This window comes from Prionailurus bengalensis, chromosome A3, assembly GCF_016509475.1.
Source record: "Prionailurus bengalensis isolate Pbe53 chromosome A3, Fcat_Pben_1.1_paternal_pri, whole genome shotgun sequence".
NCBI classification, from domain to species: domain Eukaryota; kingdom Metazoa; phylum Chordata; class Mammalia; order Carnivora; family Felidae; genus Prionailurus; species Prionailurus bengalensis.
In genome coordinates, this window is record NC_057354.1 from 59,468,839 (window position 1) to 59,495,331 (window position 26,493).

At 44.2% G+C, this 26,493-nt stretch overlaps 1 protein-coding gene across 3 annotated transcripts in view; it reads left to right on the top strand.

Moving 5' to 3' along the window:
* The first annotated feature begins 3,951 nt into the window (after window positions 1–3,951).
* Window positions 3,952–26,493, top strand: part of CHST10 (carbohydrate sulfotransferase 10) — a 30,577-nt gene continuing 8,035 nt past the window's right edge. Inside the window, exons 1-5 of one of the 3 annotated variants that reach the window (XM_043603150.1) lie at window positions 3,952–4,066; window positions 6,024–6,087; window positions 14,933–15,042; window positions 15,596–15,727; window positions 22,952–23,043. In XM_043603150.1, coding sequence (XP_043459085.1) covers window positions 15,000–15,042; window positions 15,596–15,727; window positions 22,952–23,043 — 267 coding nt within the window. In that variant the 5' untranslated portion in view covers window positions 3,952–4,066; window positions 6,024–6,087; window positions 14,933–14,999. Of the gene's footprint in view, window positions 4,067–6,023; window positions 6,088–12,422; window positions 12,481–14,932; window positions 15,043–15,595; window positions 15,728–22,951; window positions 23,044–23,313; window positions 23,443–26,493 lie in introns of those variants that run through there. The other 2 variants (XM_043603151.1, XM_043603152.1) reach the window with 2 other exon arrangements.

The following is a 26,493-nucleotide window of genomic DNA, read 5'->3' on the forward strand; positions in this document are numbered from 1 at the left end:
AATAACAACCTTAAAGAAAAACAGCTATATTTTCCAAAACAAAAATTTAGCTTTTTTTTTTGCAAATCTCTTTAATGTCTCAGTTAGAAGATAGTTGGATTCATATACACTGTCCTTTCTACATTCAATCTGCTGCAATGTTATTTTGGTGAAAGAATATAAAGAAAATCCTTCCTCATGCAGAAAAGTAGACAAGGAAGAAGTATTTTCATAATCTTTTCAGATTATTTTGCGTGTTTTTCTTTAACACTAAACCCAAACTCAGCTAGTGGTAGTTTCTTAAAGTTTAATGCAGTGTGGAATCTAAGACCCTATCAATGAACTTCTCATACTCTGTGACATTAAAATTCATCAGCCTGGATGTTCTCCAACATCAAAAATCAATTCTCTGATTCTCCAGACACTAACTGAATATCTTACAATTTAACTTTATTTTGACACTCCCTGGAGTTAGTGGCAAACTCCACAGGATTAAGGGCTCAGTCCTACAAGGACATTCCCACTTTATTTATTTTTAAATGTTTATTTATTTTTGAATGAGAGCGAGAGAGACCAAGTGCGAGTTGGGGAGGGGCAGACAGAGGGAGACAGAATCTGAAGCAGGCTCCATGCTCTGAGCTGTCAGCCCACAGCCTGATGCGGGGCTCAATCCTATGAACTGTGAGATCATGACCTGAGCCGGTCAGACCCTTAACCAACTGACTGAGTCACCCAGGCGCCCCAGGACATTCCCACTTTAGATGCCAGTCACAAATATTGGGTCTCCAAGTTACCTGTATCTCTTTCTGACTTGGCTACAAATCAGAGGTTTCCATGACCCCCACTCCCACCCTCAGTTTTGATTATACTATGATGGCTCACAAAACTCAGGGCAACAGTTTACTTATTAGTGATTTATTATAAAGGATACAACTCAGGAACAGCCAAATGGAAGAGATTCCTAGGTCAAGGCTGTCTGTGTGCACAGAGCTTCCATGCCATCTCCACATGGCCACCCTTCCAGCACCTCGATAGCTTACCCACATGGAAGCTCTCCAAACCCTATGATTTAAGTGTTTTTATGGAGGCTTCATCACATAGGCAGGATGATTAAGTCATTCTCCAGCCCCACACCTCCCCCCAAAGGTTGGGGGAGGTGGGGCTGAAAGTCCCAGGTTTCTAATCAAGGTTTGGTCTTTGTGGTGACCAATCCCCATCTGAAGCTAGCTAGAGTTGACTGATTAGAACAAAAAATACTATCACCCAGGAAATTCCAAAAGATTTAGGAGCTTTGTGTCAGGAGCCAGGAACAAAGGCTAAATATTAGAACAAAAGATGTTCCTGTCACCCCTATCTTTGTGGAAATTACAAAGTTTTAGGAGCTCTGTGTCAAGAAATCAGGGAAAAGGCCAAATATATAATATACAGATATTTCTTATTCAGCCACAATCTATCAATATTCAATATACCAAGAAAGAAAAAAAAGAGAGTAAGAAAGAAAGAAAGAAAAGGTTTTAGCATTACCACTGATTTCATCAGAAAAAAATCTTTAAATATTGGGATACTGTCAAACTCCTAGTGGCAGATACAGGTTTTCCAAAAGCTTGAATTTTCACTTGAAAGCCTGAATTTTATCACTGGCAATAGATAGCATCAGTTGTTTTCCTGAAGTGACAGGCTCATTTCATTCATTTTGGAGAAAATGTCTGCCAAATACCCAAGTCTGTGTAACCACAGTTTGTCTGTCAGTTCTTCTTTCAAGTAAAAATGGTGTTCCATGAAAAAAAAAAGTATCACAAACCATCATGAAGAGCTTCGCCTGCAGACAAGCACCAATCTCATTTTATTCCACTGCCAAGGTTCATGCTAAGTGGCATCAATTTTACCCACCATTACTTTTGTGTCATCAGAAAAAAATGTCTAAATAGTGAAGACAACTAATGTCTTAGCATTAATGGGAAAACAGTCTTAGGCATTACAGACCCAGGGGTCCAAGAATCACACTTTGAGAACCACTGCATTAGAAACTATCCTTCTGTTATAGAGACTAAATAATGCTTTCCTGAAGTTCATTTATAGAAACAAAAAGAACTAGAACTACTTGCAAATACCCTAAGAAAAATACTCAGTCATTTTTGTCACCAATGTGTAAATCCCTAGAAAGAACTATATCTTTTAATATTTGAACAGCACACTGGGAATGCAATAAATAATAACAATGAAAGTAGTTTATGTTTATTGTAATATTTACCACGGGGAGAGAATTGTGCTATGTACTTTAAATGCATTATCTCCAATATTGTATAGTACCATATCCTCACTTTATAGATGAGGAACATGGGACACATATGGGAAAAGAACTTGACAGGGTCACAAGCTGTATGTGGTACAGTAAAGATCTGAACACACAAGGCCTAATTCCTAGAGCTTGGTTGGACCCATAAACCCTGGATTATGTTCTATGTCTCATCTAAACTCCAAATTTCTTATTGTGTATCTCCCACGTATGTATGTCCATTTAAATCTTCAAGGAGGAAGCACATGTCTCATGTCAACCACAGTGCCTAAAGTAAGGGCTTAATAAATACTGGGATGAGTGACCAAAGGACCAAGTAAACCACCTTGCTATCTTTAAGCCACGATGGTTGGTAATCATGTAAAAAGTGAAATTCTGATGTGGTAGGGTCCCCTTCCTAAGGAGAGACAAAAAGAGAGAAAAGGGAAAAAAAAACCCAAAAAACTTCAAGGTAAGCTGGCTATGCACCTAAGTGACAACATCCCTCATGACCTTGTAAACTGAGATTACTTAATCAGACTGTTACCAAAGAAATACAAAGTGTATTTAAAAACTATGCCACTGGACGTTGGGGGGGCTCAGTTCTTTGGGTACACACCCAACTGAGCGGTGCCAGCAGGAATAAAGTTGCTTCCTGGAAAGAAATGCCTCGTTGTCACCGCTCTGTGTGAGAATCCTGCTACACTGAAATGGTGAGCTCCATCCATATTCTATTTAACTTATTAGGAAGGGCACCCACCGGGTAGGGCAAAAGAAGCTGGCTCCTTAAAAGCTTGATAAATTTTATGTGTTTATGTGTGTGCGGGTGTGTGCACACATATCTCTATTACCCCATTTGCTAAAAAGATACACATATAGTTAAGACAGTTAACAAACAGGTAAGTTAGACCAAAACAAAACTAGTTTATCTTTTCCAGGGCAATAAAACCCCCAACAGCTTTGGGGTTGACTTCTAGACCAGGCTCTAAACCCTAAAGTCCTATCCATTTCTGCATATTAAGAAGTCACAGTGCTCTAGGGCTGTACACTGTTCTGGCCTTTATCAGTTGCGTATTAATCAACTACACCTAGACAACAAAATTACATCCCCCAGACTATCAGCAGAGTGAGGTCCGCGAAGAACTAAAGGTCAAGCTTTTACAAAGTAGACTGATCAGAAAATGCTGGGAAGTACCCCAAACTCAAGCAGTTTTGCCTTTTTCCAAGTTTGGCCTTTCTTCGTTTTCCCAGGTTTGGGATTTTTTTCGTTCTCAAACATTATACCTGTTTTCTGGAGGTCGGCCGCACGTTTCTCTGTAATTTCCTGGGATGGAATTTCTTTCCGGGGGAGGACGGGAGGCGCAAGAGCTGGGCGCAGGATCCGGCGGCGGAGATGCGCAGGGGCTGACGGGGTCCCGGGGCCCCTCCGCCGCCCCGCGCCGTCCCGCGCCTCCCCGCGCGGCCCCAGGCGGCGCGCGCGGCCGGGGACGGAGGCGGGGGCGCGCACAGCGGGCTAGGCGGCGCGCGCGGGCGGGCGCCGCGTGGGGCGGCGGCGAACTCGCCCCCAGGAGAGGGCCTCGGGCTCCCGGCTTCCTCCTTCCGGCGCGCCGCCTCATCCCGGGCCGGGCGGGCCGCGGCACGGAGGCCGCCGGTGGCGGCGCCGAGGCCTCCGGGCGGGGTGGGCCTCCCGCGCTCCCGGGACGCTGGGACCCCCGCGCGCTTCGCCCCCAGGCCCGCGAGGCCCGGGCAGAGCTTCGCCGCCAGCGCCGCGGAAGGGCCCGAGGACCCCGGCGAGCTGCGGCTCCGCGGAGGGTGAGCTCGGGGACCGGCGGGGTGTGGGTGTCGTAGACCCCGGGGCCCCGACCCCCACACCGTCCCGGGTGGACAGGAAAACGGGGTGAACCGGTCTTTCTTTGTGAGCACCATCCCAGTGTGTTTTGGTGACTTGAAGACCTCTCTAGTTGGTGGGATTAATGAGAGGAACCTTCATCACGGTAATTATGCAATAAGGCGGCGTCCTTGTTGCGGGATGGTGTGACCGGTGGAATGATTGATATTTGGTGATCTATAATTTACTTCTTTCATCTTTGGCTGAGAATTTGCATTTGTGATTGGGTGGAAAGAGAAAGAAAATGTTTCACTTGAGTGCAAGGAGCATGCAAAGAGAGTGAGAGAGAGCAGGGAAGAAGGAACATGTGCACCCTTTCCTAAGTGCTCGATTAAGCACGGTTTTGGTGGGTGAGAGGGGGAAAGGATGGTTGGAAACGCATCTTTCCTGCCAAATAGGCTCCAGAATGCTCTCAGCCCTGATTTTGACAATGAAGGACTGGTCAGAAGTTGGAGGTTGAAGTATAAATTTCTGCACTTCTGGCTAGGGAGATGAACCAGGTTTTCCAAAAGCTGTCGTTTTTGTTTTCCAAGTCTCTAAAGGCAGGAAAGGGCCGGTCAGTGAATGAATAGAAGGCAGTGCAGCCAGGTTCTGTCTGGTTAGCTAAGCGGGAGGACTGTCATAAAGAGTTTTTTTGTCTGAAGCACCCAGAGGCTGGGGCTTTGGGCCATAAAGAGTTGGGTATTGGTCAGTTTTAACCGCCAGAGTGAGAAATGTCTCAGACATTCTTAAAATTAGACAGCTCAATTTAGCTCGGGCTTGCTGATCTCCAGTACCTACTTATTCACTTTGAAATTTTCAGTGACTGGGTTAAAAAGAAAAGACACAAAGAGAAACTAACCTCCCCCCCCCTCCCATTTTGAGCCCATCTTGGCTCAAAATTGGAATTTCCATCTTTGCTCTTCTTGACCCTGAAAGAATAGAATCTCAAAGAAATACCTGAGAGGAAAATTCTTTCCTTACCCAAAGTGAAAACCAGAGTGCTTGCAAAACTGAACAAAGAAAGAAAAGAATCAGGAAATATCCCAGGCAATTTGCAGTTATATTCAGATCATTTTTCAAATGCTTGAGGTTGTACAATAAAAGGGTGGGAGAAAGCTAGAAATAGAAATGGGGGAGAGGTGAATTCAGGACCTTTGAGATTGCAGGAATGAAGAGTCTTTTTTCTTCTGATATAGGTCTGGAAGAATCTGGATGTGAGTACGTAAAGCTTCATCTTTCCATCTGCATAACGTGAAATTGCTTTTAATTTTAACATGGAACTCTTAAGAGTAAAAGGAAACACAGCTAGACTGTGCTACATGCATCCCAGGCAGTTGGGGCTGTATTATATGTTAAATGAGTTGTATGTTTATTTTGTCAGCCAACTCTATTAAATCTGTAATCTCTAATTCCACGCGTTTGGCTTGTTTCCAGTTACTCATTCATGATGTGTCATTTGGCTAGAAATTGCCAGGATGTTAAAGCCTAAAGAAATACAAAACCCAGAGAACATCTTGCATTGGAAGATTTCATCATCCCATCATCGTCTACAGGAATTCTTTACCCAAAGAATTCTTTATGACATTCTTTATGTCAAACATAAAATAGATATAACAGGATTTAATTATTTTTTGCAACAGAACTTATTTCATTTTTTGTATGAATTTACATGAGTTTTTTAAACAGGTACTTCTTTTGGTACATTTAGAATATTTATTCATTTGTCAAAAATTCCATATACAACCCACCTCTGTAAGAAACCTGTTGTGCAAACTGTACTTGAATAAAAGTGGTTGACTGTTTCCAAAATATAAACCAAGTTGTGTTACATAAGATCTTATCATTTTTAATGGTGCTTATTGTTTGTTTGTTTTTTTTAATTATCCTATACGGTGACAGGAGGAACCAAGAACCTCAGGCAGAGCAAATACTTCAAGGAAATGTGGACCCCAGGCTTCAGAAGGTGCGTGAAGGAGAATGTGATCTCACTAGTTATTTGAGATTCCTGTCATTTAGTATTCTTACTTCCTCTTTACTTGCTTGTATGGAAATTTTGGGAAATTTAAAAGCCTTAAGTAGGAGTATGTACACTTCTACTTAGAAATGTTTCCTGAAATATATTAATAGAAGCAACCTCTTCAGCCTGGGATTAAGTGAGTTTGGTACTGGCTGAGAGCAGTGCCTGAAGTGTAGATAGCCCCAGGCAGGCGTTTGCTGTTTGTTATTGTTATTCATGAGAATCTGTCTTAATCTCAGACACATTCTTCAGCTGGACAGAGTAAAGGGTATGTTTTCATCCTGGTAATTAAGGCTGATCAGTCGTTCTGAGACTGTAAATTTTAGTAATGATTAATGGCCCAGTAGACAAAGGAAATTTCTGAACTTAGATTGAGAGAAGCCCTATGAATTTAGAAGTCACAGCGACTGTCATGGCACTTTATATATATTATAAATTCATACACAATATTTTATCTTACTACCTTGTCATTTTTAGTGATTTTATTGATTAGGTAATGACATTTTAGGTCCAAATACAAAGATATGGAATAGTTGATTGTTGAATGTCCCCAGTTGCTCCAGCCCTCAGCTACCTAATCTCCCTTCTTCCTATCAATCCCCCAAAGGCTACCAGTTCCTTGTGCATTACCAGGCTTTTTTGTTGAAGTTTCCCTTAGTGCCTGGTTATGTTTTGAATTACTGTTTTAAAAACTGAACACCGGACTCGTGATCCTTTCCCTGGGGTATGTATGTGGTGGGAGTGGGGACTCAGGAGTTGCCAGCTCAGTAAAGGACCCTTGACAGGATGCTTTATCTGGGCCACTTCCTAGCCCTTTAGCTCACTCAGCATGAGGGACACTGTCTCCTTGCTGCTTTGGGGACACTGGGACACCGACCAAGCTGTTGGCTCAGGTGCTACATGATTTCCCTCACTCTATTCCATCTCTTCTCAACATTCCCCTTACCCTTCTCTCAATCATGGCACTTAGCACTTGATGTGATTATATATATTAATAGCTCTATTTGTTTATGGCCTATCTGCCTCTGTAGAAGCACCATGAGAGCAGGGAGTATATGTTGTCATATTCCCGAGGCCTAGAACAGCTCCTGGCTCAAAGTGGGCACTTTGTCAATATTGCTGAATGAATAAATGAGATTTGGGAAAAAAAAGCTATTGTAAACAGAGTTAAATGGGCTTATTTACCACAGGACTTTTTCAGAACCTTCAATAAGCAAGCATGCATAGAAAAAGTAGAACAAGGCAGGTGGGAGTCAAGCTCTTCAGCACAAACCCAGAAAGGTTTTGTGTTTTTGGATGGCAGCTCAAACACAGGGAAAAGCCACTGGCAGAAATATTATTGGCAGCTGACCAAATGGATTTACAAGCATCTTTGCAAATGCAGGGGAGAGAGAATCTGCACCAGAAGATGGCAATAGAACCAAACCCATTGTTAGTCATTACAAACATGTACAATGTGCGCTTTTAGTTTAGAGAGGGGGGGGGGGGAAAAGACTGGGATTTCTGGTAGGTTCAGCTGTGTTCTTGCTTAGCTCACCCTGCTTTCCACATAAGAGGAGAAACCACCTTATCCACTAGTTCTGACTTGTGGGTTTTCCGAGTCCAGCCCCTCTGGCTAGGTTTCAGAACCTGATATCTTGAAGTGAAACTCTCATTTAATGACTGGAAATCAGAAAGCTCTGAAGATGGGTATGCTGACTCCTGGGGGCCCAGGGGCCCGTTCGGGGCAGCACACCATGACCACAGGGGGCCTGGGGCATGCTCAGGTTTGCCACCATTAGCTGCAAGAGGCAACTTGGGAGTTGTCTTGGCTCCTTGAACAAAGGAGAGTTAATTACAGAAAATGTCAGGCTTCTTAAAGGCCATTTGTCACCGGGCTGCAGGGAGAGCTGTGGCCCTTGGCAGAGCCATGGAGGAAAGACTGTTCATTTTAAGCCCCAGTCTCTGCACACAGAAATAGTGAGTCTTGAGGGTGTCATCGTTGGACAGGAGGTAAACCCCATGGAGAATTTGTATATTCAGGGGAAGCAGTGCAGGTAGTGGCGTGGGCTTGGAGGAGTTGGGCCTAAGGGAATTTGGAATCCCTTTCTTTTTTGTTTAAACAAATGGGGTGAATTACTGTAATTTTTCCAAGGTCAGACCAAATCCAAATTCTACAGAGGCTAGTTACCTCTAGGCAGGAGGGCTGGAAAAGAAGAACAAATGGGAACAGTGATAGAGGTCTATGATTCTAATTAAACCTTGTTAAGCTGTTTTTTCAGGGTACATGTAATTCAGAGCATCAATAGATGCTAGTTGACAGATAATCTTTTGCTACTAGTTTTCATTCTTACAATGGAAAGAAGTGGTGGGAGAATGGCTATTATGTCAGAATGCCTAGAATCTGCATTTTAAAAAGATCCCCAGGGATTCATGTGGGCATTAGAAGTTGAGGAGGGCTGGGGGCTTGGACCAGCAGTTCTCAGCCCTGGCTGCTCATTAGAATCCTGTGTGGAGCTTACAAAACAACCCCTGGATCCATCTCCAGAGATTTGTGTTGTTTGGGCTCCAGTGTTCGTGGGGCCCAAGACATTGCTATATTATTTAAAAGCTCCCCAGGTGATACTAAAGTACAGCCAGGGCTGGAACACTGCCCTAAACCTAAAGCCAAACACCATTAGGTAGATACCTAGATTGAGAATGCATGTAGTCTCAAAGCAGAAGCATGCTATGGCTAACTGGAACCCCTAGTCTGTAGGATTTCTAAAAATCCAACCCGTCAGATACTGTGGATCTTACTAGTTGTGTGCTAGTTTTTAGAGACCTCAACTATGATGATGGTAAGCTAGTTTTTAGAGACCTTGACAACGATGACGATGATGGTGGTGGTGGTGATGGTGGTGGTGGTGGTCTAGGACGGTAGGTCTAGGTGGTGATGTGAACCGCTTAGCTGGGTTAGAACACTCCTGCTCCACTTACGGAAATGATGTTGAGCCTGCGGAATGGCCAGGTAGATGGTGCTTTACAGTTTTGACTCTGTGCCTGAGAAACAGCTTCAAAATTTAAATCAGATCATGACACTACTACCTTTCTTCTCATGGAGAGCTCTCTTCAGTGGCTTTGCATTGCTCGCAAGGTGAAACTAAATTCCATAACTGCTGTTTTAAGATACAGTGTTGTGTGACCATATCTGCTTTTGCTCGTCTCTAACCGTACTCTGGAAACTCCAGCCACAGGGGCTTCCTTTGGTTACTCAGGGGCCCCTGGCTTACTCCTGTTTACCCCCGGGCCGCTATTCCTTGCTGGCCACCTGGTCTGGAACCTGTGCCTTTACCGCCTTACGAAACTGCTATCTCTCATCTCTGCCTAGGTTCTGTCCCGTTGTATTTTCCTCTCACAGCATCATGTCTTTCTATCTCATACCACTTAGGAGATAGACTCTTTGATGCATATGGGTGTCTCCGTTAGACTATAGGCTCCATAAGGACATAAACTGTGTATATGTGTTTGGTTTGGGACTCGTTGTATCCTTGGCATTTATTTTTTTGGATGGATGAATATACGTTTTCATGATGAATTTGGCAAATAAGTATTTTTTAGGTTATTGTGTCCTTAAAACTATATGCAGATATATCCTTGGCATTTATTTTTTTGGATGGATGAATATACGTTTTCATGATGAATTTGGCAAATAAGTATTTTTTAGGTTATTGTGTCCTTAAAACTATATGCAGATATACATCTACTCCTGTTTGTGTGTTATATGTTGTAAACTGTAGAGATACCAGCCCTGAGGGGAAGGGTATTTTGAGAGGGACCAGGCTTTAGTCTTACTGGTTCTGGTTGGTGCACATAGCACATGACTTGGAGAACAAGTCCTGGTTTATCTAAATTTTTGCCATGACAGCTTTTTCTCTTAAGTCTATGTGTGATTTGTGAACTGCCTCACTGTAGATGATGAAAAAGGTAAGTGCTTAAAAATAGTGCATCTCTCCACCTCAGGCTTTCTCCCCACAGCAGGAGCCTCCTTAGAAAGCATTTGCATATAATGTAGTGTTTCCTTGCAGGCCCTGGGTGAACAAGCCTTCCCATCTTCTGCAGGAGGCCCTGCCTTTCTCTGTGCAGGGAAGACCACCCTCCCTAACCCCTGCTGCTGCTTCTGTCAGAGGAGTTGAGTCTTACAAAGTGTAACACCCTGATGGAGGAGTAGGTCTGGAGGAGTAGGTCTGGGGTACAGCGTGATTAGAGCCAGGCAGGGGCATAGGGGGCCTCCAGCCTTATTTGTAACACTTTCTTTCCTTTACAAACACTCAAGTAAGTACAGCAAAACTATTAGAGCCCAGAATCTTTTTTTGTTATTTTATTCTTTGTACTTTATGTTTTAAATATTAAATTATTTTTAAAAGCTAAACGAAAACTAGTGAAGACAGATATATTTACTAAATATTCAGACACATGTTGAATTTGTCACTTAACCACATTTTCTCCTGGCTGGAAAAGTGTTTACCATCCATTGCCAAGTGGTAAGGAAACTGCAGTTAGTAGAAGTCAGGTAGAAAAAATAAATAAAAACACCAGGGTGCATGTATGTGAGTGGCATTATTTGTATTTTGTCAGCTTTTATTATAAAATGGATACATGCTTGCTGCAAAAGTTTTTCTTTAATGTATAGATGTACAAAGCAAAAAATAACTGCTCTCATCCTCTCAAGATTGTATTGTATACATTACATGTATATATGTGTTTATATGTGTATATAATCACATACCTTCATATATGTAATTTTTTTACAGATAGGGTCACACATTCAGCTTTGCAACTTGCCCTTTCTGTTTACATATAAATTGACATTTTGAATCTATGTTATTGGCTAGCCCTTCAGCACAGAGTTTTATTTAAAAATAAAAAAAATTTTTGGACTTCAGGGACATTTATTAATCCCCCCTGGTCAGTATGTTTAAGTTGTATGTCTGTTCAAATGCATGTAATGCTGTGATTTATAAAATGTGATTTTATTTGCAAGTAATACTGAAGTCCTAGTAGCTTTTAATTGTTGTCTAGACTCAGGTAATAGATATTAAATATATAACTACTCTCACGTGGATATTGGAGAAATATTTTGAGGTTGAAATTGGGGGCCTCAATCCTTTAAAGAGTTTGGAAACTCTCAGATAAAGGGTTGGGCAAGGTGCCTTCAAAAGTACCTTTCAGCTCTCCAGAGTTTTCCTGGTAAGTTTCTAGGTGGATGTAGTCATTCAGCAAATAATGGTGGTTGACTTCCTGAGCGCCCGGCACTATTCTAGTCTTTGGTGTACTTAGGGGCACTTACATTCCACTATGGGGGCACATAGTGAATGACTGAAACGTTCAGGCCATAGTGGGTGCAATGAGGGAAATGAAACAAGGCAGGATGATGGAGAGAGGCTTTTGGGGGGTTCCAACAGGGTGGGGGGTGAGGGAGAGCTGCCTTTTCCTCTGCTGTGCACTGGGAGGGGAGCAGGCCCTGCTTATTTCACATTTATAGAATCCCAGTGGCCAGTAGAGAGCGCTCCCTTTCACAGTGACTACCCTCAGGCTCTGTGGTCTCCAGGGAGGCCTGCAGCAGGGCAGAGGGTCATTGGCAGGCTTCAGCCTGGTCTGGGCAGCTCTACTCAAGACATCGGTGAGGGCCTGTGGTTTTATACACCTCAAGAGTACATTTTTTGGTAGAGGCTATGGTTTATGCACTCTTATGCAGAGGCTATGGTTTATGCACCACTTATGCAGAGGTTATGGTTTATGGTTTAAACTCTCCATATCTGCAGTCCCCAATCAGAGTCCCCAAGTGTCTTGGGCTATCCCTGCCATTTCATCCTGACGGGGATGAGAAGGAGGTGGGGGCCTTAAAACTTCCCTTCTCCTGACCTGATGCAGCAGCCAGGCTTTGGGTAGGAGAGGGCACTCTATGTCTCATTCAGTAGGAGTCTAGTTGAAGTCACTTTTGGAGTTGAGCGGGTTTGAAGTAAAATTGCCATCTGGAAGAAGACATTGGCCGATGTAAGTTGTAGAGGAGGTCTGTTGGCACGCTCTGTCTCAGAGGGGTCTCACAACACACTGGCAGGAATACAGTGGTGGTTTTATCCTGACAGATAAGAAACTTGGGTAGACTCTGGGAGAAGAGAATAGACCTATCCCCTACCCCCACCAACCCTAGGCCTGGGTGAAAGAGTAAAGCACTCCTGGCTTGAAATTAAAATCCAGGACTTAGGAAGGCAGGCACGGCATCAGGATAATGCAGGTCTCACTATTCAGGTAGCCCAGATTAGAAATCTGAGCCACTTGGCTTCCTGGAGAGCAGGTGATATGACCCTTCATTTTCATGTAAGTCTGTTTATTCATTATCTCCCTACTTTTATATAGAGGTGAGCTCAGTGGGCCGACTCAAATTAGATCCCTTCAGAAGGTTAGTTCCCATTAGAAAGACTGAATTCTTAAGCCATAAAAACCTCCCAAGTGCTGGCTTGATGGCTGGGGAGGGTGCTCAGGGGCCAAAAGTATAGCTCTGATCAGAGTAGGACACCACGAGTGGGCAGTGCCAGGAGGTTCCCCTGCTCTGCAGAGCAAGCATGTGTATGAGGGAGGAGGCCCCAGTGGTTCCTCTCCTCTGTATTCACTTGTCCATAGCACTACTCTTAGCAAAACATGGGTTGCAAGCCCCAGGCCACTCAGCCCCGGGACCTATTCCTCAGCCTCCAAGACTTCATGAAAACTGGTGTAAGGGAGCAAATGCCTCTCTGTTCTGGTTGCTTACCTCCTCTCTGGTACTTGTCTCCTTTCTTTTTACTCCCTCCCCAGCCCACACTGGCTCCTCTGCCTCTCTGCCATTCTGGAGTGCTCCCACTGTGACCCATGGGGATGGACCCCTCCCAGCATCACTGTCTTGGAGGGACAAGATCAGTGGACTCAGGACTGCAGTGCCCTATGCTGCTGGGCACAGTCTGTGCCTCACTTGTTCCCGGAAGAGAAGGATTAGGAGCTCGAGTCCTCTGGGATGAGAGTCTCACCTTTCTTTTCCTGTCTCCTTGAGGCAGACCATGTTGTTGCTTTCATTTCTAGCCACCAAGAAGGCTGTTTGCAGATCGAATTGGAAAGTCACAGAGGGTCAATTTATGTTTATAGAGGGACTGTTATGGGTCACTTAATCCTCATGACCACTCTGGAAGGAGGAGGACCCTGTCTCAGAGGTGGGAAGTCAAGGCTCAGGGAGGTTAAGTGACTTGCTGAGTCACAGAGCTGATGAGTGGTGGAGCCACCTAGGGCTCTCTGCTTTGTACCATGCTGCCTCAGAAGAGAAGGACTAAAGGAGAAAGGAAGATTCAACCAAGGCAGGCCAGCTGGCTTTAGGTGATTAGAGAGGAGTTGGCATGCCCCATGTTGGGTAGTGTAGCCAAATAAAACACAGGACTGCCAGTGAAATTCAAAACTCAGAGAGGCAACAAATAGCTTCTCGAAGTATAAGAACATCCCATATAATATTTGGGACATATTTCTACTAAAACATTATTCACAGTAGTACCCCCTTATCTGCAATTTCACCTTCCGTGGTTTCAGCTACCCACGGTCAACTGCACTCTGAAAGCAGATGATCCTCCTTCTGACAAATGTTCAGAAGGTCAGTTAGTTGCCTACTGTTATGTCACTATGCCTACATCATTCACCTCACTTCTTCTCCTCTCCTAGGCATTTTATCATCTCACATCATCACAAGAAGGGTGAATACAGCACAGTAAGATACTTTGAGAGAGAGTCCACATTCACATACTTTTGTTCTACTGTATTGTTATAATTCTTCCACTTTATTATTAGGTATTGGTGTTAATCTCTTACTGTGCCTAATTTATAAATTAAAGCTTCCTATAGGTATATATGTGTAGGAGGAACCATAGACTATCAAGGGTTCAGTACTATCTGTGGTTTCAGGCATCCACTGGGGGGCCTTGGAAAGTATCCCCCATGGATAAGGGGAGACTGCTGTATTCCTCATCTGAAATTCAGATATAACTGTCCTCTATTTTTATTTAATCCAGCGACCCTAATTGAAGACCTCAGGAAACACACTGACTGGGTCTAATGTGTGATGAGCACCTGAGGTTGACAGAGGGTAGCTCCTGAGCCACCCTGTAAAGACATGGGCTGCATGGCAGGTGGTCAGTTCCCCATTGCAGGATATATTCAAGTATAGGCTGGATAACCACTTGGTAGAGGGAATTCAGGTTTCAGATGCCTGGTTCCAGTGAAATTCTGGGAGGTAAGTGTTGAGATAAGCAGGAGAGTTGATTACCTGGGTCCTCACTGAGCTCTGTCTCAGCTGGCATTCAGAAGCTCTCTGAAATCGTATGTCATCAGCACCTTGAGAGGACCTGTTCTCCCTGATGGCCTCAGTCACCTAGTGAAAACCAACCCAGCCCACCATGGTTTCTTTTTTTTTTTTTTTCAACGTTTTTATTTATTTTTGGGACAGAGAGAGACAGAGCATGAACGGGGGAGGGGCAGAGAGAGAGGGAGACACAGAATCGGAAACAGGCTCCAGGCTCCGAGCCATCAGCCCAGAGCCTGACGCGGGGCTCGAACTCACAGACCGTGAGATCGTGACCTGGCTGAAGTCGGACGCTTAACCGACTGTGCCACCCAGGCGCCCCGAACACCATGGTTTCTTTAAGTGGTTTGGTTTGGCCTGAAGAAGCACTGTGTTAAAGGTGAAATGAAACACCCTTTTTTTGTCTCTCTTGCTAAGAATTGACTGACTTCCCTGTTCTTTATGTGTTCCCTGCAGCAGAGTGTGACTTCTGTGACCTGCTAAGGATTGACATGCCCTGCATCACTCCTCAGGCAGTGATAGCATGAAAAACACCCACCCCCAAGGTTCTGCGCAGACTCTTGCAGGCAAGTGAATGGAGAGAGAGAGAAGCTCCAGTGTTCATTTTTACTGTTTTAGAGATTCTGTAGGTGTGGCTATGTTTATCTTGTCAGCATGTCCGGATTTTACACAAGACCTGCTTGTAAGTGCCTTACTATGGCTTCTGCCCTCTGCAGATTACCACAGCAAAGGTCTGGCCCTTGGCAGACCTCCTTCTGCCCACCTACTTCCAGGCCTTGGCTGTCACTGGGCACGAGGAACATGTTCTGATGTTAGCTTGGGCCAGAAAGGAATAAAGAGGCAAATCTGCAAAAGCTTATCATGTATTCCAAAAACAAACAGAAATGGCTCGTTTCCATTAGAGTGTTTTACATTTTTTTGAATTATCAAATCGATAAGTTCATATTATTAAGAGTAAAATTAAGTTAAATACTAAGTCAAAATACCCTTGTATCAATAGAAAAAGATTTTCAAATATTTGTATTGATGCTACTAACTAAAATCACCTGTTCTTTTTATTACCTTTTGTTTAATTGATTTATTTATAAGTGCCAGGTGCATTTCACTTTTGTTTTCCAGGAAGAATTACTGAATGGCTGACATTTGACAACATGCACCACCAGTGGCTTCTGTTGGCCGCATGCTTTTGGGTGATTTTCATGTTCATGGTTGCTAGCAAATTTATCACGTTGACCTTTAAAGACCCCGATGGTAGGTATGCTTCCTTGTGGGATAGATTTCGGCTAATCCACACAATGCTGTGGTACTGTCCCTGGGTACATGCACAGATGACCTTTGTCACAGAATCAAAAGAACTTTAATGCCAGAGGTGACTTTGGAGGTCACAGCATCCAATTCCTTCATGTTACAGAAGTGCAGGAGAGGAGGTGGAAATGGACGAAAGTCTCTTCCCGTGTATCTCCCCTGGGGCAGGTGGAGCATACTTTGTCTTTGGGCTTCCTTGGTGACCTCTTCCCAGCAATACCATTCTCCAGAGCATCTGGTAGGCTCCAGGCTTGGGACTTCCCCCTGCTTCGTGTTGTCATGAGATGCTACCATGACTGACCAGCATCTCTGTGTTCTAGTTGGTGCTGTGTGCTGGTAGCCATGTGTTTGAAAGTCACCTTCAGTGTACTAGAAGGAAGGTGATTTAAATATGTGTTGGGTAGTCTTTTTTTTTTTCTTTTAATCTTTATTTATTTTTGAGAGAGAGAGCTGGGGAGGGGAAGGGGTGGGGGGTACAGAGGATCCGAAGCAGGCTCTGTGCAGACAGCAATGAGCCCTATAAGGGGCTTAACTCATAAACTGTAGGATCATGATCTGAGTTGAAGTTGGACGCTTTAACTGACTGAGCCACCCAGGTGCCCCTGTGCTGGGTAGCCTTTGAGGACTTTTTGATTCCCCTTACTTGACGTAGGTGTTCAGATGAAGACATTAAGTGCACCAAATCCAGCCTCAGAAGAGCATATTTTAGTTTATGCCCTTGACCTTTGCTTACCTGGTCATCAGTGGTTTTTTTTCTACAAATTGGACATACTCTGACGGCTCCAAGATTGACCTGAGTACAGTGAGGCTCTCTCTGTGATCTGTGAGGTTGCTGGGTGTATGTAAGGAGGTGTACTGATGGTCATCTTGAACCCCAAGGTGACTCCTTCCATGGCAAAGTGAGGCAAGACAAACGGGAGATGTTGAAAAGACTCATGAGCAGATTCAGGGTGGCCTGACAACATCTGCCTAACGGGGAGGATGCTTGTGCACGTGGGTATATACGACATCTTCACTTTGCATAGCCCTTTACACATTATCCTGCAGACAGCAGCCCTTAGGAAAGGGAGATCAGGAAAGTATCCGTTCCAGCTGTTTTCCCCACTTACTCCTGGTGGCTGCATGAACTGTGCCATCTGTGTGGCCAGCAGCTCCAGCCCACAGAGCTCCCGGCTATGCTGAGGGGCTGCCCAGCGCCCCCTGCCCCCCCATTCTCACTCACTTGCTCTCGCTCTCTCACTTGCTCTCGCTCTCTCACTCTGTCTGTAGGGGAACAAGGCTGGAGGCAGATGTGCAGGCCTAAGAGGATGGCCCTGAAATTGACCCTAAGAGGTGGTTCTCAGCTCCAGTGTTTGCACTCAGTAACTCAGCTCCTTCATGCTCGGGCCTGACAGGCTGTCATCATTACAGGTGCCACCTGCACCTTCCAGGACCTCTCGTGAGAACCTGAGAGGTTTTCACAGCCTTGGGAAGGCTGTGTTAACTGCAGATATCTGAGGCGGCCAAGAGCATCACAGTGCATTGTGGATAATCACAGATAATCATGGTCCATACCGGGGGCCTCTGTCAGAACAGCAGGTGCTGAATCTTGGGGCGTCATTGGAATCTGAGACAATGATCTCAGCTTGACCATTTGGATGTTTCTCCAGCTGCTCTGGTATAGTTAAATGTACCTGTGATGGAGAGCCCTCCTTCAGCATCAGAGGAATGGTTCTCATCCTGTGGCACATTAGAACCATCTGTGGGACTTTATAAACCTTTCTCTGCTGGCCCAACCAGAGACCAAGTCAGTTAGAGTCTCTAGGAGTGTGACCCAGGGGAGAACTGCAAATGTAGAAAGAGAGGCAGATGCTGAGGATGTGAGATCACTGTGAAAACGGGTCCACAACTACACATTTTACTCCTGATCCCCTTAAATGTCACCTAGTAAGTTAGAAGGCACTTTCAAAGGCAAGTCAGGAGGTTGAATTGTTTATGGTTTATTTTGTTTCAAAAGTAGGAGTATAGGTAATATATTTTACGAGACACAAAAAATAAGTAAGTTGTGTGCCTCGAGTTGTAATATTCTCTGGTAGAATAGCCTCTGAAGGACATGTCATTCCTCAATGGTATCTGATAAGCGAGGTGTCATTCCACTAGGATGTGACAGGTTTCATGCTGAATGCTTTCAGAAAATTGTAGAAGCTCTAGAGGGTTTTGTGAAGTGGAGCAAATAGTCGAAGGGATAGAAGGTGAAACCTAGAGGGAAGGATGAAGGGCTTGAGGATTTTAAACCTGAAGGAAAAATCTGTTTGGTGCTGTTCACCAAGTATTTTTTGCACCCTTGGATGTTTGGTGTGGTTGCTGTGATTAGTGAATGGGGGCGCAGGGGTGCTGACCACTTCTGGTGGGGACCTTAGAGGCAGTGCACACTTGGCCCCACTGCCCCTCCCCCTCCCCCCCGGAAGCCTGGCGGACTGCCTGGGAGGACAGTGTCAGCCCCACAGTGTGCAGGGAACATAAAGTGAGAACCCTTTGTTTTCAGGCCCCAAACATAACCCAGCCTTTCTTGAGCACACAGAACCTTACCTGATTGTCCCTAAATGCCTGGGTGGGGTCATGAAGACAGATGTTCACCGGCTTTCTGAATGAAGGAAAGGAGCTCCCATGCTGGGTGTCTTCCAGTCTGGGTGATTGGGCAGGGATGGAGCACCCACGAGAAGTCGAATACACAGCCTCTTGGAGGCTGTCGGCGAGGGCATCTCCTGCCACCCTAGGGTTCCATGGGTACAGACAGAGCATTTGTCTGGGGAGGCATTTAAACCCCCTGGTGGATCTTGCGGATGTATAGGAAACTGAATGAGGTTTGTGAACGTGTGACCGAAAGGGATTTTCTCATGTGCTGGAATTTGTTTCACTCATGTTCACAGTGTTGTGGTTTTGAACCAAAAGCACAATGTGAGGTATCATCACAAAGAAATAACTGACAACACAGTGCTCTCCTATATGATGAGGTTCTATTTTCTGTAAAGCAGATGGCACATCCTTGGTGTCAGCGTTCAGGGAGCCGATTGTAACTCTGGTGTTTGTGGGGCTGCTCCTTCTGGCTCTGACCTCTGGGAAATGGGGCTCTGTTCCAGAATCTGCCAGGGGACGAGTGTGTTTTCTTTTTACTCTCCTGTTCTTAATGATTTCCCTGCCACTTAAACTGATAGGAAGGGTGGATTTGTCTTGAAACACTGTTTAAAGTCTCACTTACCTTTTCAAAAAAATAGTTTTATGGTCTTTCTTTAGCTCAGCAAGGAAGCCATGGAAATATTTGTGGAAATGACTCATCTTTGGTTAAAAAATTTCAGCATCATACTGATCTAGGTTCAGGTGTTCTAATTGGACCGTACCACAAGAAATAAATCCCATTCAGTGACGGGAATTTGATGGCATGGTACAGTGAGACTTGAAACAAAAAACGACATCTTTGTGAATCTGGTGTGTGTGTGTGTAGACACTGATTTTTCTTCTCACTTCAATTTGACTTCCTCTTCCAATCTTTTGCCTCCACTCAGCCCTTCACCTTGGCTGTTAGTTGCTTAAGGGCAGGGTCCGTGACCTGAACATCTTTGCGTGCCTTCTGCCTGCATGTGATGGACAGGTGACTGACGCTGGGTGGCTGGTGCACAGTGTGGTCAGGGAGATGAGTGGATGTGATCACTTCTAGAAGAACAACAGGGTACATCACTTGGCATGTTTAAAGACATTTTATAAAATATTGTAAATATAACGATGCCTGTAACAAAAGTGATCTGATGCTTTATGAGAGCACTTGGCCTTACCTACAGGATCAGAATCCTTGATTCTGGAGCTAGAGGCTTGTTCCTAACGGTCAGGATGGAGAAGGAGACTGTCCCTTGATCTTAGTGGGGATAATAGCATTTGTGAAAACAAATGGTTGTTGACAGAGCAGCAGAAATAAAACAAATCCAAATGTAAACTGTGCTATCAGTTTTATTTGAAGCAAATATCAAGAACTTTAAAATCATAAAAATGATAAAAATTGGTGGATGACTGACTGGTGTTTGTGGTATTGGAAGGCAAGATGTTCCGCAGTTGCCAAAGCTCATTCTGTATGCTTCCGAGTGTGTGGAACAGGTTGCTTCAGAGATTCATTGGCAAGTCAGCTGTTTAGAATTCAGGATGCATTGTCCCATCTGAAATGTTATTAAGGAAGCTTAGGATTCTGCAAAATCCATTCAACCTGTGGCAGAACTAAGCATTGCGGTGCTAGTCTTAGAAGACACTGTCAGAACACGAAGTGACCAGATAGGCATAGAATGTGAATTTTCTTGTCAGCATGTCAGTGCCCAAAGGTGACAGGTTGCAAAGGAGGAGGATGGATAGAGGCTGGTCTCTTGGAGTCCTTGGAGTGCATTCAGGAGCTTTGGGGGCTGAAGGCACATAGACAGGGCTCTTTGACCTTACTGCAGGTACAGACGAGCTCCTGTACACAGCTTTGGTTAGGATTGCGTTTTAAATCACATGTAGACAAGAAAAAAGATTTTAGTAGCGTTCCTAAAGGTATGTGGCAAAGAGGTTTTTATTGGAGTCCGATAACTCAAAGGCGTGTAACAGATGGGGAGAAGGGATTATTATTTTTGTCAGGTACTTGTAAGATGTTTTTGCCCTCCCTGGGCGAGGAGGATGTCAGCCCATGGTGCATACCAGTAGCAGTGCTTGCCAGAGGCCTGGAGGAGGTGTAACAGCCAGACCAGTGCAGGTGGGAGCTGTAGTCCAGTGTGCACATGTTGCTATTAATGACCCAAGAGGAGTAGGTTTTGATTATTTTTTTAAAGTGAAATAAATGTCCCTTTGTTGATGCTGTGTTATGCTGATTTTTGTACTTTTTTGGTATCTACTTTTTCTCTCTAATTACGTTTTTAGGCTTTGCAAAATTTTTTTTAATGTTTACTTAGAGAGAAAGAGCATGCTTGCATGAACAGGGGAGAGGCAGAGAGAGGAATAGAGAGAATCCCAAGCAGGCTCCACACTCAGTGCAGAACCTGACTTGGAGGCTTGATCTCATGACCACGAGATCACGACCTGGGCTGTTACCAAGAGTTGGACACTTAATTGACTGAGCCACCCAGTGCCCCTAGACTTTGCAAAATTTTGGAAGCAAATGTTTCTTTGATTGTAAAGATCTGAAAATTATCTTCAAATTCTACTCAAAGGTTTCCCCCAAATCAGTTTTTTTTGTAAATTATTACTCTGGACTAGCATTTTGTAAGATTCGTCTGGTCTAATCTCACTTTCCATGAATTTTTAAACTAATATGTAAATACTGACTTGACTGCTAACTTGGTTTTTTTCTAATTACCCTTTAATTTTGAGATCACTGTAGAGTCATATGCAGTTGTAAGAATGCAGAGTTCTGTGTACCCTTTACTCAGTTTACCCCAGTGGTAACATTCCAGAACCACAGTGCAGAGTTACAGTCACAATGTTGACAGTGATACAGTCAAGATGCAGAACATCGCCATCACCACAAGGATCCCTGGGTTGCCATTTTATAGCCACACCTCCCTCCCTCTCCCTGTCTCCCATCCCTGGCCCCCACCCCCCTTGAAAACCACTAATCTATTCTCCATAATTTAAGAATGTTATGTACAGTATGTGACCTTTTGGTTTTAGCTTTTTTTTGTTCTACATAATTTTCTGGAGATTCATCCAACTTTAGTTGGGTGTATCAATACTTTGTTCCTTTTTATTGATGAGTTATATTCCATGGTATGGATGCACCACTGTTTGTTATCCATATACCTGTTGAAGGACATCTGGGTTTTTTTTCCATTTTGGGGCTTTACAAATGAAGTTTCTATAAACATTTGTATATAGGTTTTTGTGTGGATATAAATCTTCATTTCTCTGGGATAAAAGTCCACGAATGCGATTGCTAGGTCACATGGTAGTTAAATGCCTAGGTTTTTTGTTTTTCTTTCTCTCTCTCTCTCTCTCTCTCTTTTTTTTTTTTCTTTTTGGTTTTAGGGGTAGGGAGGGGCAAAGGGAGAGAGAGTATTAAGCAGGCTCCATGCCCAGTGTGGAGTCTGACTTGGGGCTTGATCCCACAACCATGAAATCGTGACCTGAGCCGAAATCAAGAGTTGGATGCTCAACCAACTGAGTCACCCAAGCACCGTGCTTAGTTTCTAAAGAAACTGCCAAACTGTTTTCTAGAGTTCCTATGCCATTTTACATTCCCACCAGCCATGTAAATTAGTCAGTGTTTCTACGGCCTCATTATCATTTGGAGTTTTCACTGTTTTTTATTTTAGCCATTTTGATAGGTCTGTAGTGGTATCTCATTGTGGTTTCCATTTGTATTTGCCTGCTGGCTAATGACCTTGAGTAGCTCTTCATGTGTTTATTTGCCATTTGTAGATCCTCTTCAGTAAAATGCCAGTTCATGTCTTACCCATTTTTTAAAATTTTTTTTTTTCAACGTTTATTTATTTTTGGGACAGAGAGAGACAGAGCATGAACGGGGGAGGGGCAGAGAGAGAGGGAGACACAGAATCGGAAACAGGCTCCAGGCTCCGAGCCATCAGCCCAGAGCCTGACGCGGGGCTCGAACTCACGGACCGCGAGATCGTGACCTGGCTGAAGTCGGACGCTTAACCGACTGCGCCACCCAGGCGCCCCTTACCCATTTTTTAATTGGATTTTTTTTTTGTCTGCAGAGTTTTGAGAATTCTTTACATATTCCAGATACTAGTCCATCGTCAGATATTTGATCTGCAAATATCTGCCCCCAGTATGTAGCTTGTCTTTCCATCCCCTTCATAGGGGTTTTTGCAAAGCAAAAGTTTTTTTCGGTGAGAGTCAGTTTATCAGGTTTTCCAAAGATTTTCTCCTATGTTTTCTTCAAAGTTTTATTACATTTAATTGCTGATCCATTTTGCATTCATTCTCGAGTAAAGTGTGAGGTTCAGGGAAAGGTTCATTTTTTTGGTCTATAGATGTCCAGTTGCCGGAGCATCGTTTGTTGAAAGGCCTCTCCTCCACCGAACTGATTTTGTACCTGTGTCCAATGTCAGTTGGCATATTTGTGGGGGCCTCTTTGTGGGGCCTCTGTTCTGTCTCGCTGATGTGTGTGTCTGTTCCTCCATAAGAATATGCTTTAACCTCTCTGTCTCCTAGCATACAGTGCGAAACAGGAATTTCTGTTGCTGACAGCCGTGCCAGATGTGGGGAAGTTACCTGGAGAGAAGCACTTTCCTGAGGAACTGAAGGTGGGCACAGCAAGGCAGAGGGCAATGAGGAGCAGAGCTGCTTCTCTCCAGTTTCACTGTGGTGTCTTCTTTCCACGCGCTGTGGCCCCATTGGGTCCCCCTGTCGCATGGGAACCAGCCTCCCCTCTGTGCTCATGTCAGCTGGTTTCCTCTAACCATCACTTTCTGCTTCATAGTTGTGACTTCTGTTACTTCTGCACCTTTCTGCTCGTCTTTTTTAGCTTCTCTTTGGAGGTGGCATGGTCACATCTATTTTTATGTTCCTCACAGTGCTTTGTACATCATGGATCCTCTGTAAATGTTGATTGTGTTGAATTCCTGACCAGCTGAGAAGGAGCCTTGGCAGGGGAATGGAGGATGTTGGGCAAGATCAGGAGAAAACCAAGACAATGGGAAAAGGTCTCTGACCCAGAATCCTGGAACTTTAAAGTTAGGAGGGGGTATTGGACCAAGGAGCAGCTAATCTCCCCTCCAAGCACTATGGATAAGAGAACCGAGTTTAGGGAAAAGGCTAATCATCCCGAATCATCTGGGCATTAGTGGCAGAGCCCAAGGCTGCCGACTTCTACTCAGCACTCTTCTTGCTTGACATCCTGTCTCCCAAGTCTTTCTCCTCAAGCTCCTTTTACACAAAACTTCCTAATCGTTCCCCAGCCAAGATGAGGAGCATACTCTTGAGATCCCCTCTTACTTCCTAACACCCATTCCGTGGTTTGGTTTGCAGTTATGCCAAAAGAAAGGAAATGGGTAGACCGAGCTAGAAGACATTTATCAGCCCAGAATTTAACCATAGAGAAGGAGACAGTTCCTGTCCTTGATTTGCACAAGAAGGACAACAGATTAGAACCTGACAAAGTCTAGAAAGTGTGCACCTGGTTAGAGTGAAGTACTTTTGGAGTTTACAGGTTGTAGGACACTGATTGATTCGTCCAGTCTGCAGAACTCCCTGAAGCAGACCTGGAATGTTGCTTTTAGGTTGAGGCATTTCCAGGGCAAGGGAAGAGAGTGGATGGACCACAGAGACAGGAAACCAGAGAAACCTGAAGGAAATAGGAGAGTGGCCTTAATAGAAGGGGGTAAGGAAATAAATGTTTAGTTACTGACATCAGTAATGACACAGAGGTGGGGTAAGAGTTTCACAAGAGAAATGCAGTGCTCTGAGACCAGGGTGCTGCTAGGATGCTGTGACTTGAAAAAAAACAGAAGTGACCATCCTGGGGGGTGGCACTCTTAGGGGACAGAGGAACACACTTCCTGCAAAGGCTGTTGGCCTGCAGGACTAATTGTGGTTGGAAATACTGCACCAGAACATGCCTTGCAGTTCACAGAAGACTTTACTGAGTTTTAATCTTACCCGTCCTCAAAAACAGCCCTCTGAGCCGTAAGTATTTTTATTCTCATTTTGCATTTGGAAAGTGTGAGGCTCAAGGAACAGAGCCAGTGTATCAGGGACAGCAGGTAGTGGGCGGGGACTTTCAGCTACATGTCCCCTGTCCCCTGCACTTTTTCGCATCAAGGGGTGTGAGGGAGTGGGGAACAGTGGTCAGACTCAGTGCTCTGAGACCAAGAGTTATTATGTTAAACTCAGCAATGTCTTCCCAAAAGAAAGGTGACTTCTAAAGGTGATCAGGTTGTGTAGCTCACCTTTAAAAGTTTATTTTGCACAGTTGTTGAGTGAGTGAATATTTTGTACACCTGAAACTAATACAATGTTGTATGTTGGTTATACTTCCAATTTTTGAAAACTGCAAAAGAACGTTTATTTTGTGCTAAATATAGCTGAATATTTGAATGGAAAATAATGTCAGTCATTAAAATTGGTTTAGTATAGTTGCAAAGGAAGAAAACAGAAAACCATGCCAGTCCATAAGCACCATTGAATGAACAGTTTTCTTCCTTTATATTTAATGCTTAAGCTTGAAGAAAAGCAAATTTGAAAAGGAGGAAGATTTTCTGCAGTTTCTTGAGAACTTGTTTGGAGGTGCTGCCCTGCGATGCATTGGTATTGAGTGTCATCCGTGATCCAGGTTAGATCTGAGGTTTAAAGCCATTGGAATAGAGTGAGGAGAGGAGACAGAGACTGTGTCAATAAGTAAGCAAGAGTTGGGGTCAGGGAGGGAATGAGGTTAAATTAGACTCCATTTATGAAAGCACGAAGGCAAAGGCCAGGGTGGTGGGCTCGTGCCCGTGCTCCCTAGGGAGGAAGACAGGTCCCTGGGAAGGATCAGAGCTGGGTAAGTCTGCAGGTGCCCGCTCTCACTTCTACAATGTCTTGACCTCAAGAAGTAGCCATTAGGAATTCCCAAGACACTCTTCCCTTCACCAGGGAAACCCAGGAAATTCAATCAAACCTGTGAGAAGGGATGTCAGGGAGTTTGGTTATGGCAGATCCATGAGGGAAAGCAGAGAACTGGTGTGGTGGGGTGGAATCCTCTGTTACAGTCTTTCCAGTGTGTTCTCATGTGTTTTGGAAGGCTATATCTCTCTCCCACATTTTACACCTGACTTAGTCCCAGGGGAGGACTCGTTGTTACAGCAGCCTCATAAATGATTGCTTTGGAAACCTAGTTCATTTTAACAGATAAAAGGCCATTTTGGTCCATTCAATAAAGTTAATTTAGGGGCCCATCTGATTTGAATTCTTGGAAGAAGTTCTGTGTAACTTAAAAGGAATGAATAGACAATAAACAGCAACAGAAACATTTCAAAATGCTGAGGAAAAGAGCCACAGTGGAGGTGGCCAAAGGAGTGGGGTTGGCAGAAACAGACTCTTTATTCAGAACTGCCTTTCAGAATGCTTCTTGGGAAGTCAGGAGATCTCTGTGGGCAGACATTCTACCATGATGTGAACAGGGAGGGGGTAATAAGTCACTGAGGACAGGGTGTCACTGAACTGCTGGCATATTCCCTCTGCCTGCTCTGTCTTCCTCATCTCCTACCCCCCAACACACACTCAGGGCGTGTACACCCTCATGTACATGGACAGTGCCATATATTCTTACTCAGCTGAGGCTTTCCCCGTGTCTCCACAGAACACTGAAACCAGCCAAACACAGAGTAAAGACTTGATAAATACTCATCAAACAGTTGACTCTCCTGAGTGACGGAGCAGAATTTTGAATCGAGTGTTAACAAAAGCCATTTTCTGTTATAGATATTCTGTTAGGTTCTAAAGCGGTCCCCAAAAGTGTATGTCATAATTTGGAACTTGAGCTTTTTCATCTTTTTTGTTTTTTTAAGTCCACTTGCTCTTAAGAAGGAAAGTCAAATGAACCCATTTTGCGTCTGCTTTCCTTGCCAACCATACTGACTCATATCTGATTTATTGGGCAGTGGAAAGGCCCTGTGGCCAATTCAGGAAGTGTCTAGAAATAGTTGTTGTCATTCTGTAGAAAAGGGGAGGAAGGAAAGAAGAAAAGGGTTCATAGCTGGTAAGAAAGGGACAGGCCA